The sequence below is a fragment of the Neoarius graeffei genome, chromosome 18 (assembly GCF_027579695.1).
Source record: "Neoarius graeffei isolate fNeoGra1 chromosome 18, fNeoGra1.pri, whole genome shotgun sequence".
NCBI lineage: Eukaryota > Metazoa > Chordata > Actinopteri > Siluriformes > Ariidae > Neoarius > Neoarius graeffei.
The window spans coordinates 55,650,869-55,668,328 of NC_083586.1; the positions used below are offsets into that span (position 1 = coordinate 55,650,869).

At 41.2% G+C, this 17,460-nt stretch overlaps 1 protein-coding gene across 4 annotated transcripts in view; it reads left to right on the forward strand.

The window, feature by feature from the left end:
• The window catches only part of zgc:172122 (uncharacterized protein LOC571844 homolog), a 65,349-nt gene that overhangs the window by 24,950 nt on the left and 22,939 nt on the right, over positions 1 to 17,460 (forward strand). For all 4 annotated transcript variants that reach the window (XM_060899030.1, XM_060899031.1, XM_060899029.1 and 1 more), the window contains 4 exons: positions 1,555 to 1,875; positions 3,750 to 4,079; positions 10,820 to 11,101; positions 15,056 to 15,161. In XM_060899030.1, coding sequence (XP_060755013.1) covers positions 1,555 to 1,875; positions 3,750 to 4,079; positions 10,820 to 11,101; positions 15,056 to 15,144 — 1,022 coding nt within the window. In that variant the 3' untranslated portion in view covers positions 15,145 to 15,161. The remainder of the gene's footprint in view (positions 1 to 1,554; positions 1,876 to 3,749; positions 4,080 to 10,819; positions 11,102 to 15,055; positions 15,162 to 17,460) is intronic.

The window sequence follows — 17,460 nt, forward strand, 5'->3', positions numbered from 1 at the left end:
CTGTTCCAGCTGAAGAAAAACAACCCCAAAACATGATGCTGCCACCACCATGCTTCACCGTGGGTATGGTGTTCTTTTGGTGATGCTCAGTTTTATTTTTACACCAAACATACCTTTTGGAATTGTGGCCAAAAAGTTCAACCTTGGTTTCATCAGACCATAACACATTTTCCCACATGCTTTTGTGAGAGTTGATGTATTTTTTTTGCAAAATGTTCCCTTTGATGCTTTGTAAGCTCTCTGTGAACCCTGGCTTTTGCTGGAGGATGCAACTGAGTAAATGTCTGAACTTTATTTGGGGTTAATCAGAGTCATTTTAATTGATGGCAGGTGTGAAGCCAAAAAGACTGAATGCTGTAATTAAATCAAAAGGTGCTTCAACAAAGTATTAGTTTAAGGGTGTGCACACTTATGCAACCAGCTTATTGCATGTTTTTTATTTTTTATGTTTTTCCCCCTAACAGATTTGTTTGTTTTTCAATTGAATTGTACAGGTTATAGGTCACATTAAAGGTGGGAAAAGTTTTTTAATTATTTATTGTTGTCTCATTTTTTATATCAGAAAAAACTATCATTTTAACGGGGTGTGTACACTTTTTATATCCACTGTAACTGTATGTTTGGCGTGCTTAGGTTTTCATCCCTCATTTTTTTGGATTCAATAAAAATCTTCCAGGCAGCACTTTAAGTATTTTATTTCTTTAGATCCATCAGTTCAACCTCACAAAAATTGGGAAAAATCCTTATGTTGGATTTCAAACAAATCAATTTGTGATAAAACTTGCTAATGTTGACCTCGTTTACTGTAACCTTAACCTTTCAAAACTTTTCCATACAAGTTAGCTTTTGAATTGAACAAATTCTTATAAATTTGCAATCCTAAAACAATGCTGATTCAAATGTAATGCCAAGGTAAAAAAAAAAAAAATTATTAGTATAATGTTATAGACTGTCATTTAAAGACATGAAACTTAAATGTCTAGTTTTGGACCATATTTATTATTTGCTGAAATTGATATTAAGGTTTATGTTTCTGGTATATTTTTATGTCCTGTACCTACTAGTATAATTATAATGCTTATTATGATCAACTCCACAATTATTGGCACCCTATAAGAGAATGGATAGAATTTTTTGGTGTGTGTTGAAATTAATATTACACATGATTCAGAACAATTAAAAATCTAATTATCTTATTCTAGGCAAAGTCATCTCTTCAAAAAAAAACTATTTAAAGGTATCTCCCCAAAAATGCAAAATATTGGTACCAATAAAGAATATTTAAAATAATTTTTGTTCATATAATTTACACTGCATTTTGTTTTTCACCACAAAACATCACTCACTGAATTTGCTATTCATTTTATATATTTAGTTTTGCTTAATTATATGACTATATGCGATTAAACAATTCTATTTTAACATCATTAGTATAGCCATAATAAGTAAAATGATGAGTTTCAGTAGAAATCACCAGTGGATAACTTCTCACTCAGTCTTCATTATACATGCACAAACCTGATTGTCTGATGTTTTTTTATTGCCATATTCTAGCTATAGTGACTGCCCCAGCTCAGCTGCAGGCAATGCTGGGCCAGCCTGTTACTCTAGGCTGTAACGTGAGCACAGAAGTTGGTGAAGTCCTCAAACAGGTTCGCTGGCTGGATTTTCACAACAAAAGCGTCCTCCATTACCAGCCCGATCAGCCTAGCAGCCTCAAGAGGCGAGATGGTGTGGAGCTTGTTGACCAGCAAATGTACACAAGTGCTATTGCCATTGAGAGGACCAAGCTGGGAGATGAAGGCTGCTACACATGTGTGTTTGACGTATACCCATCTGGACAGCAGCGGGGGAAGATCTGCCTCGATTTAAATGGTGAGGTGATTCTAATCTTGATTATTCAGCTGTATGAAACATGACGTGATTAATAAACATGAGCAAAGGCCTCTAACATACTCTGAATATCTTGAGTACTTTGAAAACAAGATATGCTAGCCAGGCTAAACCAACTTTAATGTTCTTTACATTAATCTCAGATGATTCTTCAAGAGTTCTTTGGACAGTTACAGTTTCTTAACCTTTTAAACCTTCTACTGTACTTTGAAGCTGCTTGGATGAGAAAGTACTCTGTTGAAGAATTACATATAAAGACTTTAAAGCTAGACGGCCTTTCGATTTCATAAAATCAGTACGAAATTTAGTTCCCTCTGAAATTTGGTCATTGTGAGAGATGTTTATTTCTGTAATATTTCATAAAATATCAGGCCATTCTGTGGCTGGGAAGTTATTTAATTTGAAGGGATTCCCAAGCAAATAATCGCTCGCTTCACGCAGTCAAGCAGACAGAGGAAGTCCTTGTGCTGCGCATGCGCAGGTTTAACTTTGATCGTGCACTACATCATTCTGTCGCTAAACTAACAGCTGATCACACTGAGGTGCTCGCTGACCGCCAATGTTTATTAGTTTGGTCCTGCATTTCCTTTCCTTCGTATATAACATAACGTCTTTTCTTCTCACTTTCTGTTACTGTAGTCGGTCTTTCACGTTTCATTCGCACACTCACGTCCTCCATTTTCTCTCCTGTTTCAAATTTATATCCCACAATGCTTTGCGCAAATGGGGAAAGCCCACCACGTGATGCATGACATAGTATCTTGAATTGGGTCATGGTGAAGCAGGAAAAAATAGCGGAGAATTTAGGGCCACGTGGAGATAAATTCATTAATTGTTCTATAAAAAAAACAATAGGGGGCATCGTAGCTCAGGTGCCATACCATAAATCCGGGGACCCGGGTTCGATTCCGACCCAAGGTCATTTCCTGATCCCTCCCCGTCTCTCTTTCCTTCTCATTTCCTGTCTCTACACTGTCCTATCTAATAAAGGTGAAAAAAGCCCCAAAAAATATCTTTAAAAAAAACAATAAAATTGAAAGTCTGTGATTTGAGTTCAGTAGCTTTAGGTCCACTAAACAAAAATAATTGGGTGTTGGGAAAATTCTTTTTATGACCTACACTTGAAAAATCTGAAAGGCAGTCTACCTTTAAGAAACATTCTGAAGAACCCTTTCCAACTTTTTTCTTAGGGAATATGACTGGTGATATAGAACAAACGCACAATGCTGGGGACAGTTACTATTGGTACTTGGCTACAAGTTTTAAGGTTTCCTGAAAACACATGGCAGGAGCTTTAATTGTCCCTTTGAGGTACCATGTGATAAACCACAACAGGAAATGGAAAGGATTCGGTGCTCTTCTCTTCAGGTCATGTAGATGAACTTAACTTCCTGTTTAGTTCACGACCAATTATCTAGAGAGGAAAAGAGAAAATAGTAGGTTATTTTAAAAAGTGAAAAAGTCCAGTATATTTCCATTATGTGAAAATATGACTAAAATGGATGAGTCACCATTGGTAGCAGTGGGAACAACGAAAACAAGAAGACATATGGTTACAAGCCAAAAACCATCAAAGTCCAGTGGTTAAAAACCCTCATCAGGCTCTGGCCTTCATGTAAAACTGTTCGATGAATATACATTCCTCATGTAAAGTATGGTTTCCCAAGACTAAAGGTTTGATCTAGCATGCAAAAGTATTTTTGTTTTGGCCCCTTGAGGGAACTCTTGAAGTTTCCAGGTAAAACCTATTTGGAAAGCTAGAGCCAATAAGCAGCCGATTAACCTTTGAGAAAACAGGTGTAGAAACAGTCTGTCAGTCCAACTCAACATGAAACAGTTCTTCCTTTTCCTCTCAGCAAAAGCCGAGTCAGTGGGCAACAGGACAGCAGTGCGTGGGAAGCATGTGATGCTCTCGTGTACCTACGCACTCGCCACCAGGGTCCGTCAGATCCTGTGGAAGAAAACGACGGAGCAGGGTGACACCACCACTGTGGCCTCCTACACCAAGAATGGAAAACTGAGTGTGGAGCTGCCATTCCAGGAGCGGGTGAAGCTGAGCCAGACGTTGGGATACAGCCAGTTAACCATAGATCCCGTCCATTTGCAGGATGAGGGATGTTATACCTGTGATTTCCACACATACCCAGGGGGCTTGAGGAGTGTCACGGCATGTCTGGGTGTCTATGGTACGTCTAAAGCATTATCACAAAGAACATGATGATGATGATGATGATGATGATGGAGTACTGTATATAAGGAATAAAACACAAAACTAGACATGCTGTTATAGGAAAATAATTAATGACAAGATGGAGAGAGTACCGCGAGTTGGCCTAGTAGTTAGCATGTCCACCTCTTGATCGGGAGATTGTGAGTTCTACTCGCGGTCGGGTCATACCAAAGACCATCATAAAAATGGTTCCTACTGCCGTCTGGCAAGGCACGCTGCAATACAGATGTGAGTGGGGAGTCAAACTCTCGTGGTTACCAGAGGACCAGCCCCCCGCTGTAACCCTAGCTATGTAATAGGTGAGAGACTGAGGGCTACAGAAAAGGAGATCGGCACCACCTAATGTACCATATGGTGCGGGAAGGACTTTAGACTTAGAAGATGGAGTGATGTAGCACATTAAACTTCTGTCCTGAAGAGTTTCCCATGACAGAAAATTTCAAGTTATAGCTATATCTCAGACTGATACAAAGCGCAAACACTGGAGACTCCTTCCGAAACTACTAAATAGAGAAACACTTTACTGTGTTTTCTCCTCAGAGAAACGCAATACCAGTTTTGTTCAATAAGGGCATGTTATTTGTTTATTCATTCATGAAAACTGAATATGCACATGATTATGTGAAAAGTCAGTGGGTTTCATTTTCCAGTCTTTAGAATCGCTAATAAGTAAACCACTGCTATTTAGAAATCTTTGGAGAAGTCAAGTTTATTTGTGGAGTGGCATGGTGGTGTAGTGGTTAGTACTGTCACCTCACAGCAAGAAGGTTCTGGGTTCGAGCCCAGTCGCCGACAAGGGCCTTTCTGTGTGGAGTTCGCATGTTTTCCCCGTGTCTGCGTGGGTTTCCTCTGGGTGCTCTGGTTTCCCCCACAGTCCAAAGACATGTAGGTTAGGTTAATAATTGGTGGCCCTAAATTGACCGTAAGTGTGAATGGTGGTTTGTTTCTATGTGTCAGCCCTGTGATGATCTGGCGACTTGTCCAGGGTGTACCCCGCCTCTCACCCATAATCAGCTGGGAAAGGCTCCAGCTTGCCCGTGACCCTGCACAGGATAAGCAGTAATGGATGGATGGAAGTTTACTTGTATAGCGTGTTTAACAACAGATATTGTCGCAAAGCAGCTTTACAGACAATTAAACATAGGAGCTAATTTTATCCCTAATACATTTATTTATTCCTGATGAGCAAGCCTGAGGCAACAGTGGCAAGGAAAAACTCCCTTAGACGACACGAGGAAGAAACCTTGAGAGGAACCAAATGCAAAAGGGAACCCATCCTCATCTGGGTGATAACGGATAACATGATTATAAATAACTTGATTCTATAACCATGTCCTATATAGTCATTATAGTTTAAGCATGAAGTCTGTTTTGTTGAACTGTTCATTGATAGAGACTCGAGTGCAAAATTGTTCATGACAACTGCAGTCCTCAAGTTATCATGGCAATTGTAGTCCTCAGCGGGGCGGCATGGTGGTTAGCACTGTCGCCTCACAGCAAGAAGGTCCTGAGTTCGAGCCCAGCAGCCAACGAGAGCCTTTCTGTGTAGAGTTTGCATGTTCTCCCCGTGTCTGTATGGGTTTCCTCCAGATGCTCCGGTTTCCCCTACAGTCCAAAGATATGCAGGTTAGGCTAATTGGTGGTTCTAAAATTGACCGTAGGTGTGAATGCGAGTGTGAATGGTTGTTTGTTTCTATGTGTAAGCCCTGTGATGACCTGGCAACCTGTCCAGGATGTACCCCACCTCTCACCCATAGTCAGCTGGGATAGGCTCCAGCTTGCCTGCGACCCTGAACAAGATAAGAGGCTACAGATAATGGATGGATGGATGTAGTCCTCAGCCATAAGAGCAAAACTGTAAGGGTCCAGAACCATCATCCAAGTGCGACTTTTGACTGTCCATATGGAGCCGTCCTCCGCAGTGCGATGTGATGAGACTCCAGCTCGAAGTAGGGCATCAGGATGGATCAGGCAGGTCTGAGGAGTAAAAGAGGTCAGCATTTTTGTTGTCTCAGGATTGACAGAGAGAGACAGACAGAGAGAAGAGATGGGGGGGACACAGGTTGTTAGATATGCCCAGTGTCACCTAATGGTTAAGAACAGTATAAATTTTGTGCTGAGTGCAAGCAGGGACTCCGGCAAGACTAACTATGACAGCATAACTAAAAGGGAGAGCCAGAAGGTAACACAGGCATGAGGGAGCCCTAAATAAAGCAGCAGCCACTACACCGTCAGCAAACCCAGAAAAATGATTTTAGCTTTTCTTTTTCTTTTCTTACAACAATGCATCCAGATTAGTCAGTCTTTCAAGTCAAAGAAAGTTCATGGCATTTCTTTTGTTGTCTTAAATGAAAGAATGCTCGCTTTTCAAGACATGCTTTACAAATTTGTATGTGTGTGTGTGTGGGTAGGTGTTTATACACACGTATGCGTGTTGGTGAAAAAAGAGACGGCGAGTCTGTGTGACTTACTATCTCTGCTGCAGCACTCAGGAAAAGGAAGTCATTATTTCACCAAGCCATAGTTTCTCGACAGTAAAAAGAGATAATGCAGCGGGTGAGCTACTGGACAAAAATCTTCTTACACTCTGTATTTAGCTTGGCAAGGTCTCGCTTACTAAATTTGTTGGCTTTGGGATTCTGTTCCCCCCCCCCCAACATCTAGTCTATTTCATGCTGCTTTATTTGTGCTTTGGATTATACATTTGAACCCGAACATATATAACATTATCTCATCTCATCTCATTATCTGTAGCCGCTTTATCCTGTTCTACAGGGTCACAGGCAAGCTGGAGCCTATCCCAGCTGACTACGGGCGAAAGGCGGGGTACACCCTGGACAAGTCGCCAGGTCATCACAGGGCTGACACATAGACACAGACAACCATTCACACTCACATTCACACCTACGGTCAATTTAGAGTCACCAGTTAACCTAACCTGCATGTCTTTGGACTGTGGGGGAAACCGGAGCACCCAGAGGAAACCCACGCGGACACGGGGAGAACATGCAAACTCTGCACAGAAAGGCCCTCGCTGGCCACGGGGCTCAAACCTGGACCTTCTTGCTGTGAGGCGACAGCGCTAACCACTACACCACCGTGCAGCCCTGAGTCAAGTCCAAGTCATTAAAAAAAATTCGAGTAGAGTCAGAGTCGAGTCCACTATTGAGCCGAGTCGAGTACAACACTCCAACCGCACCATTTGATGGTGGCTGTTTCAACACCATTAACATTAGTTTGTTCCTGAACATGACGTATGAACAGGTGAATGCGCTTCTCTTTATCAGGGAGTGTGAAGTATTCTAACAGAGATGGTTGGGAGACGGATGTAAGTGCAGAAGGTGCGTTTATTAATACAAGTGAAGACAGTAAACAATCCAGAACAGCAGGCAAAATTGTAAAACAGTGAAACAGGCAATAGGTCAAGCGAGGCGCAAACAGGCTCTCGTAGACTCTGCAGAATCAAAGACGAGAAACAGGAAATCAGGGATCGGGAAACCAAACCAGGAAATAAGGCTCGATAATGTGTCAGCAATGCAACTCAATACGTGTGTTTTCACAGTTTTTATATCAGCGCGCTGATTGCACCTTAATCCAATGCAGGTGCGAGTCATTTATGTCCGGAGCGCACCCAAGAATCTATGTGATGCATGCGCCAAGGTGCGCAGGTGTGACACTCTTGCACGAAATTAGTATAAAAATTAATGTAGATATAAATATCTTCTGCCAAATTATTATGGCATGTTACAAAAAAAAAAATCCGAGTCCTCGTCTCCAGTTTACGAGTCTGAATGCAGTTAATGCACAAGTCCGAGTCATCAGTGCTCAAGTCCAAGTCAAGTCATGAGTCCTTAAAATTAGGGCATGAGTCGGACTCGAGTCCGAGTCCTGGACTCGAGTACTACAAGCCTGGCTTTTATATATAGCTTGTATGTAGTGTATATATCTTGCAACATTTATTGTGCAAGGTGATCAACTTTTAGATCATTCCTTCTGGACGAGTGAGGTACGCCATCATTGACGGTCTCGTTAACAAAAATGAAACCTTAATGTAAAAGATTTTTCATTACGGTTTGCTGTGGATTTTCAGACACATTACACCCCGTTTCTGGTTTCGTGTAATTTAGTGAATATAGAATCCATATCGGACAGGACACTGGGGTCATATCTCAATCCTTGCTCTTGTATGTTTGGGCTGATTTTAGCCAATTCTTGGTCAGTTGGACAAAGTACACTTGTTGCATGCAAAGTTCCCGGAGAAGAGGAACAAACGCCTAAACCTGTCAGTTCTGCGATTCTGCTTCTTGGACCTGCAGTGAGGTGTCATTATTGCATCCATGTCATTTGATTCCATCCATCCATTTTGGCATATCACTACAGTGACATGGCTGCTCTGACGGCTTCAGCCATCAAAGTTTCTAGGGAACATTAAGAAGAAGAAGTAACCTTTATTTGTCACATGTACACTCTCGACCACAGTGAAATTCCTCCTTTGTATTTAATCCATCTGAAGCAGTGAACACACCCACCCACCCCAAGCAGTGGGGCACTATGCAGTTTGGGGTTCGGTGCCTTGCTCAAGGGCACTTCAGCCACGATACAGAGGGAGGAGAAAGTGTTTTTCATTCACTCAACTCCCCTCACATTTTTCCTGCCCATCCAAGGAATCGAACCAGTGACCCTTTGGGCCCAAGACTGCTTCTCTAACCTTCAGGCCATGGCTGCCCCATTACAGTAGTGGTTTCCCGTTGCCTTCTACTGGATTATTATAGAGGTTTTCTCCTCTCAACCATTCACATACAGATTCACAATTTACAGCCATTTATTATCTTTGGACTGTGGGGGACATACATGTCAACCCCTCACGACTCTCACTTGTACTCCCTGGTAAAGAAATCCATAGTTTCCATACCAAATCCATAGTAATATTTCATGCATAATAAAAATGTATCAGATCTTACCTAATGTCAGATACAACCTTTGTTGGCTTTTGCGTGAAGAAATTAATTGACGGCTGTCTCTTTTTCTGGTTTGCATTCTTCACATGCATTTGAGATTTCATGTGTTCCCTCACGTCGTAAATTCCAGAGGCAAACGCTTTCACGTCTCTACAACAAATTGTGCAGTTGACATACTCAGCACCCATTATGGAAGCAATAATTATTCCATCGAATGTTTCTGTCCATTCGGGAAGAAAGCCACCTCCAGTTTTAGATGTTTTGAGTTTTTTCTTCGGTGGTGCCGACATCTTGACCTCTTGACCTGTCTATCATTACATTACATGTGCTGTTATTTCCCACTCGGTGTGCAGGAAAATCACAATTGCGCATGCTCAGACATTCGGAATGGCTTGTTAGTACTAGTGGAAGTACCGGTTGAGTAATTCTAAATGTAGAAAATGGCGGCTCCCGTGCATTTTCGTATTTCATGATGATTTTTTTGATGGTAATAAATCAAAATAATTTTAAGGTGAAAATGTAGAAAAATCCGTAGTTGAATACCACTACGCCCATACCATTTTTAAAATGCCAAAATCCGTAGGGAATACGGGAAATCCGTAGGGGTTGACATGTATGGGGGCAAAATGGAGCAAACCCACACAGACATGGGGAGAACATGCAAACTCCACACAGAAAGGTCCTCGTCGGTTGCTGGGCTCGAACCCAGAACCTTCTTGCTGTGAGGCGACAGTGCTAACCACTACACCACCGTGCCACCTATCATTCGATTACAGAGCTGTTTTCTTTTTACCACTGAATATTTACACAGTAGATTCTGCTGTTTGGCTTGAACACTAGCTATTATCCTGATCTGGGCTAGAGTGTGACTTTGAAGGCTGATTTAAAGGCGTTTGCTTTGGACTGAGGCCGATTGGCGTTACTGTGTCACTTTTCTCTGGAAAACAGAGGTCCTCTATGCGTCTCCTCTGATAATGTTGGCCGAACAGCGAGGCTTTTGTCACTGGAGGATAATTGTGCCTCCAGACAGTGGGTTAGATCACATCCTCTCGCACTGTCTCATGTCTTTTCACAACCTGTGTTTTTCATTTCCAAAACATGCGTCACGGCTGTCCTTTGTAGACGGAGGCTGTAATAGATACGACTGATGTGTTAAGGTGTGTCTAATGAATGTTGTCTTGGATAAGAAAATGGAAAATGCCAATCTGTTCACGGCAAGAAACACTCACGGTTTATGATATATGGTGATAATAATTCAGGCGTGTGTTTACAATAGTATTAAGGTTATATCTACCTATCTATTAAATAGATACAGGATAAGAAGCCTTCTTATCCTGTATCTAGAATAATTATAACATCAACAAAACAGACTTCATGTTAAAACTGTTAATGTTATAGTCATGTTGTCTGTTGTTGCCCAAATGAGGATGGGTTCCCTTTTGAGTCTGGTTCCTCTCGAGGTTTCTTCCTCATGCCGTCTGAGGGAGTTTTTCCTTGCCACCATCGCCACAGGCTTGCTCATTGGGGATAGATTAGGGATAAAATTAGCTTATATTTAAAGTCATTCGAATTCTGTAAAGCTGCTTTGCGACAATGTCTATTGTTAAAAGTGCTATAGAAATAAACTTGACTTGACCTTCTCAATGCTACTAAAATAACTGTAGTTTAAAAAAAGAGGGTTTTTTAGCTCAAGGAGACTAAAAACTAAACCTCATGGCCAGTCATGTTGTTTTCACAGTCCTGCCCAGACCTGAAGTGAGCTACGCTACAACAGAGAAAGGAGTAATCCAGGCCAACTGCACAGCTGTGTCTCGTCCTCCTTCAAAACTCATCTGGAATGTGGAGGGTCATAACCGCACTCTGGCGCCCTCTGAGACCTCGGTGTATATGCAGGGAGACGGCACTTCACTGGTGGTCACCACCATACAGTTTCAGTCCAAGCTGATGGATGAGAAGCAAGTGATATGTACAGCGTTCCATCAGGGCCTGGAGAGGAGTGTTCCTGTAGCCCTGAAAAAGTGTGAGTTAGAAAGTGTTGATGAATTTTCTATAACCGCAGCTATGAAAGTTGTTATCATTTCCATCGCGACTACATTTACATTTCATTTTCTGCAAAGTTTTCTGTAAGGATCCGTTTATTTCAAGGTGCTGACTGCAAAGTAATCTGAAATTTTCAAATTTCTTTTATTGCGCATGGCATTTTCCGATGTCATGTGACCATTTTGATATCCTGAGGGTCACTTTTCTCCATTTTGGGACCGTTTTCCTACTGCTTGAGGTAAACAGTACGGCGCTACGGAAACAGCCGAATGTTTGAACTAATTAGCATAACTATGGAACTGCGTCATATCAAGATGGCGACACGCAGAAAACATCGTAACTCTGCATTGACCTTGGAGTTTTGAGTCGCAGTAATTTGTAATTTGTGGTTACCATTCGCGAATAGATCCATGAAACAAAAGACGAATATATCTTTTCTCTGTTCCTGCTTTTGTGTTATCATTTCTTTCTCTGTAAGATCAAAACATTAGGCATGTAACTCCATGCTCACTACCATGGATTCGAGCCCATGCATTCTAAGGCTAAGATAGCTATGCGGTAGCTAGAATGATTTAGTTATCTGTCCAGAAAAATGACGTCATCTAACCTTACTATATCTTGCAGTTGTACTCACTAGGCGGGCTTTCCTTTTCTTTTCCGTTGACGGGAGAGCCGAGTCCGCCATGTTTGCCCATGCCGACTTGTTTTGGTTAAAAGTAGTTTGGTTCAAACACGCCCCATGGTGGTCACGTGATATTGTTGCTCGGTTGCTTCGGCAATCTCCGGAATCATAAAATGCGGGATGCTTTTTATTTCAGCAAAACATTTACACACAGGATACACGGGGGGGGGGAACATCTCAAAACTCCAACAGCAATAGAAATAGAATATTTTACCCAGAATTCAACTTTGCACTCAGCACCTTTAACGTTGATGTTTATGGAAGGAGTCTCTAGTGTCAGCACTTTGTAACTTTAGATTTTCAAACGCAAGAATGTTTTCGGTCCAGAGGAGTTTGTGGATAAATGGAGAAAAAAAGTACAATGTGTCATTCTCGAATAAATACAAATCTTGAGTGTTGGCAGATTACTGTGGTATAAGAAGGATAAAACACTTCAGGTCATGCTGTGATAAGAAAATAATCAACTTTGGGTTGGTAATGGAAATTACGTCATGCCAAACCTTCAGTGATTACTTTCCTAAAACATCACATTCCTACATCTTTTATTTCTTATATACTGTATAATAGACAGATATACAGTATAAGGATTATATATTGATGATATGTATACTGTATATTATTGTAGGTGAACTAAATGACAGTAGGTCGAATTCAAAAGCATTGTAGTTTTAGCATTTTGCAACTCAGGGTTCGACATTAATGGTAGTCCGACTGTCTGGGACAACCAAATGTTTGTCAGATCCATGTCTGCCTGTCTGACAGGATGAGTTGAAGATTTGTTGAACATCACTATTTTTATAGTAATTATCCAGGAGTTACATCAATAAAGTTCCAACAAAACTAGTTAAATCCCCTCAGTGATCCGGCCGTGTTATTGTTTATGAAATTTCAGGGAAGCCGAGTACAGCAGGTGCGTGTGTAAAAATAACCACGTCGTAATATCTATAGATTACTAGACTTTGAATTCATCAAAATTGGAGAAATGGTGATCAAACACCTCAATAAAATATCTGTGGTGAAACTTCATTTCATTCAGACATTCAGTAATTTGCGCTAGCAGCGCTGGCACAGATTGTTATTCTCATTCAGGATCTTTCTTCTTCTACTGTATTTTTAGGATGCCATTTCTCTATCAGTTTTCAAACAATCATTACTAAATTTCACATGCAGAATACCGCTATAGGCTGAATTACATTCCTATGACTTTTGGTGCTGATCTGGATCACTGATCTAGAATGATCAATGAAAAACTGTTTTTTTTTTCAATCACTTGTAACTCTGTCGATTTTCATGATTTTTTCAATCAGTTTTTTATATTTTGTTCAGGGTGGCAGGGCGCAACTTTTCCTCACTAAGCGTCATTCTCTATCCCTTACCGTTCTGGATCTGTAAGGTATGGAGACCAGATGTCCTGGTTTGTAACAGCTAGCACAAATCATCTCATTCATCTCATCTCATTATCTCTAGCCGCTTTATCCTTCTACAGGGTCGCAGGCAAGCTGGAGCCTATCCTAGCTGACTACGGGCGAAAGGCGGGGTACACCCTGGACAAGTCGCCAGGTCATCACAGGGCTGACACATAGACACAGACAACCATTCACACTCACACCTACGGTCAATTTAGAGTCACCAGTTAACCTAACCTGCATGTCTTTGGACTGTGGGGGAAACTGGAGCACCCGGAGGAAACCCACGCGGACACGGGGAGAACATGCAAACTCCGCACAGAAAGGCCCTCGCCGGCCACGGGGCTCGAACCCAGGACCTTCTTGCTGTGAGGCGACAGTGCTAACCACTACACCACCGTGCCGCCACAGGCAGGAATATTTAAAAAAAAAAAAAGACTTGTTTTTTTGCCCTTTTCTTGAAGTAAATATATATGGGTCGAAATTGACCTGAAACATCATAGATGTTACTATAGTTGATAATAAATTAAAATCTTTTTTTTTCTGAACATTTAAGAGATGTGAACTAATACCCCTCAGTAATAGTCAGGTAACAGAACAACCTTTTATTTGTTTACATTATTCTCTTGAGGTTCATTTGACCACTTTTTTATATTGAAAACGAGGGGTATGCTGTTAAAAGAAAGGCCCAGGGGGCCACAACAAAAATATTAAAACCGATCTTTTCATGGATAAGGGAGCCTAACAAGGTAACTAAGAGGTAAGAAACAAATTGGATGATAAATAATTGTTTTTAGGGTATTTTATGGCTGATTTAAGACACGGGTCAAAACCGACCCATTAACATAAGAGATAGTAACAGAAAGCTAACACCAGAGCAAGGTTAAAGCATAATGATGATCATAACCCATCTCATCTCATTATCTCTAGCTGCTTTATCCTGTCCTACAGGGTCGCAGGCAAGCTGGAGCCTATCCCAGCTGACTACGGGCGAAAGGCGGGGTACACCCTGGACAAGTCGCCAGGTCATCACAGGGCTGACACATAGACACAGACAACCATTCACACTCACACCTACGGTCAATTTAGAGTCGCCAGTTAACCTAACCTGCATGTCTTTGGACTGTGGGGGAAACCGGAGCACCCGGAGGAAACCCACGCAGACACGGGGAGAACATGCAAACTCCATACAGAAAGGCCCTCGCCGGCCACGGGGCTCGAACCCGGACCTTCTTGCTGTGAGGCGACAGCGCTAACCACTACACCACCGTGCCTCCCCATGATCATAACTATACCTGCTTTTTGATTAACTTTGTTAAACACTTTCTTTTCATTGAACTCGTAAAGACACAGTAATATAAAGCTTATGGTCAGGACAAGTGAAAAATCTTGCTGCTTGTCCGACTGGACGAGTCGATTAAAGAGTTAATGTCGAGCCCTACAACTGGTTACATTTTCTTCCTGTGTGTATTGTGTGTACTGTGTGTCCACAGAGCTGTCAACAAGTATAAAATAATGATCTGTCTTCTAACATTGCACCATCACACCCAGTCACCAGTTAAACCTAAACTGCCTGGAAAATGAACAGCACGCCTCATGGTGGTTATACTGGTAAAGGCGTAATTATCCCACTTAAAAGTGCTGTAGAAAATAGTCCTAGTTCAGCGTGTACATCCAGAAAAGCTGTACAAACCCTCCATTTGGCAGTAAAACACACCACGATGAGAATAAGCAAGAAATAACGTTGTGATGTTGTTTACAGCCTGGTTTGTTGTGCTGTCTTACACTGAATTCATTTTATTTCTTTATGTGGTTTATTGACTCGCACTGTGCTTTTGTGTTGCAGCTGGATTTAAGAACATCATCATCATCTCAGTCGGGCTTGGAGTGCTCGCATTGCTCATATGCCTGTGTTTGTGCATGAAGAGGCGCTAATAACGTACTCCGAGATGGTCAGTAGACATTTTCAACTCACTCAAGAATTTTTGCATACAAATCCCAAACTACACTACCGTTCAAAAGTTTGGGGTCACCCAGACAATTTTGTGTTTTCCATGAAGAGTCGCACTTTTATTTACCACCATAAGTTGTAAAATGAATAGAAAATATAGTCAAGACATTTTTCCGGCCATTTTGAGCATTTAATCGACCCCACAAATGTGATGCTCCAGAAACTCAATCTGCTCAAAGGAAGGTCAGTTTTATAGCTTCTCTAAAGAGCTCAACTGTTTTCAGCTGTGCTAACATGATTGTACAAGGGTTTTCTAATCATCCATTAGCCTTCTGAGGCAATGAGCAAACACATTGTACCATTAGAACACTGGAGTGAGAGTTGCTGGAAATGGGCCTCTATACACCTATGGAGATATTGCACCAAAAACCAGACATTTGCAGCTAGAATAGTCATTTACCACATTAGCAATGTATAGAGTGGATTTCTGATTAGTTTAAAGTGATCTTCATTGAAAAGAACAGTGCTTTTCTTTCAAAAATAAGGACATTTCAAAGTGACCCCAAATTTTTGAACGGTAGTGTATATTTCTTCAGTCCAAGCCACAAAATTTCAGACCACTGCGAGTGACAACTGAGCAATAATTAAGTTATTCCACGAAATCGAGTCGTACATGAGCTGACAGCCGATGAGGCGCGTAGCACCGAGTTAACTATAATCCATGTACGACGAGATTGAGTGGAATAACTGTTTTATTCTATCCACATTCACAGGATTTTGAGAAACAGAGCATTTTTATTTCTATTTTTTGCAAATTCGATAAATAAAAACTTTATACAAAACGTCCGACAAAATCATTTCCGCTTAGAATGTAAACAAACTGGTGAAATCACAGTAGCAAGTTGTGAAAAATGTCTCATCTCATCTCATTCTCTCTAGCCGCTTTATCCTGTTCTACAGGGTTGCAGGCAAGCTGGAGCCTATCCCAGCTGACTACGGGCGAAAGGCGGGGTACACCCTGGACAAGTCGCCAGGTCATCACAGGGCTGACACATAGACACAGACAACCATTCACACTCACATTCACACCTACGGTCAATTTAGAGTCACCAGTTAACCTAACCTGCATGTCTTTGGACTGTGGGGGAAACCGGAGCACCCGGAGGAAACCCACGCGGACACGGGGAGAACGTGCAAACTCCACACAGAAAGGCCCTCGCCGGCCACGGGGCTCGAACCCAGACCTTCTTGCTGTGAGGCGACAGCGCTAACCACTACACCATCGTGCTGCCCTGTGAAAAACGTGATAATAATAATTCTTGAAAAATAAAATATATGTTCTTACTATCAAATACTTTCATTCTATATTTGTTGGGGTTTTTTTTTTGTATTTTTGGGGGCTTTGTTTTCGAATAGAGTATTTATTTTGTCCTCTGTTGGTTCAGCAACATGCCGCCATTTTGTTTTTCTTCTTCTTTAGGGTTTTTTGTGGTTGACAAACCAACTTAAAGGTGCATGACCGCCACCGACTGGGCTGGAGTGTGGAACAGGAGATATTGGGGGGAAAAAACAAAACTATTTTCTTTTAGCTATTTCTGTTTCTTTTAAATACTTGATAACAAAGTGATATATCTGACTTGATGCGTGCTGCCATTTTGTTCTTCTCTACTCATGGTATATGAGCTGATAACTTAGTAGTACAGTAGCCAATCAGAGCGCACAATTGCTCATATCCAGTGAATGTGGATAGAATAATTAATACACTGACTAATATACTGACATTTGATGTTGTGGAATATCTGCAAAACTAGTTCCTAGTTCCTGTTCACTTATGTTATAGCAGCTATAAACAGTAGTTCCCTCACCAGTCTTTCTTTTTCTCTCTCTCGAACGCTGTAAATCATTTCAAATTGGTTTAACTTGGAAATACAAGTTCACCTGCTGCCTTGAAAATGCAAGTTAACTCAGTTTGACGATTATCTTTGTTTCAACTCAGAAAAAGTCTCAATTAGTCAAGACAACTAAGTAATTCAAGTCTAACCTTTGAAAACTTGCACAGATTAGTTCAAATTAAAACACTTTTCAGAGCTCATGGAGTTAAAGAGAAAAAGTAAGTGGACATAACTAAACAAGGCTGAAATATTTTACAGTGAAGTTAAAAGGACAAAAATACACGGCTTGTCGTTCGTCGTTATCAAGAAAACTGCAAAGTTGTTGTTAGGGTAGTTCATTGGTAACGGAATTACATTTACAGCAAGATGTGGTAACTATTTTAGTTGCAGTATTCAAGATAGATAATG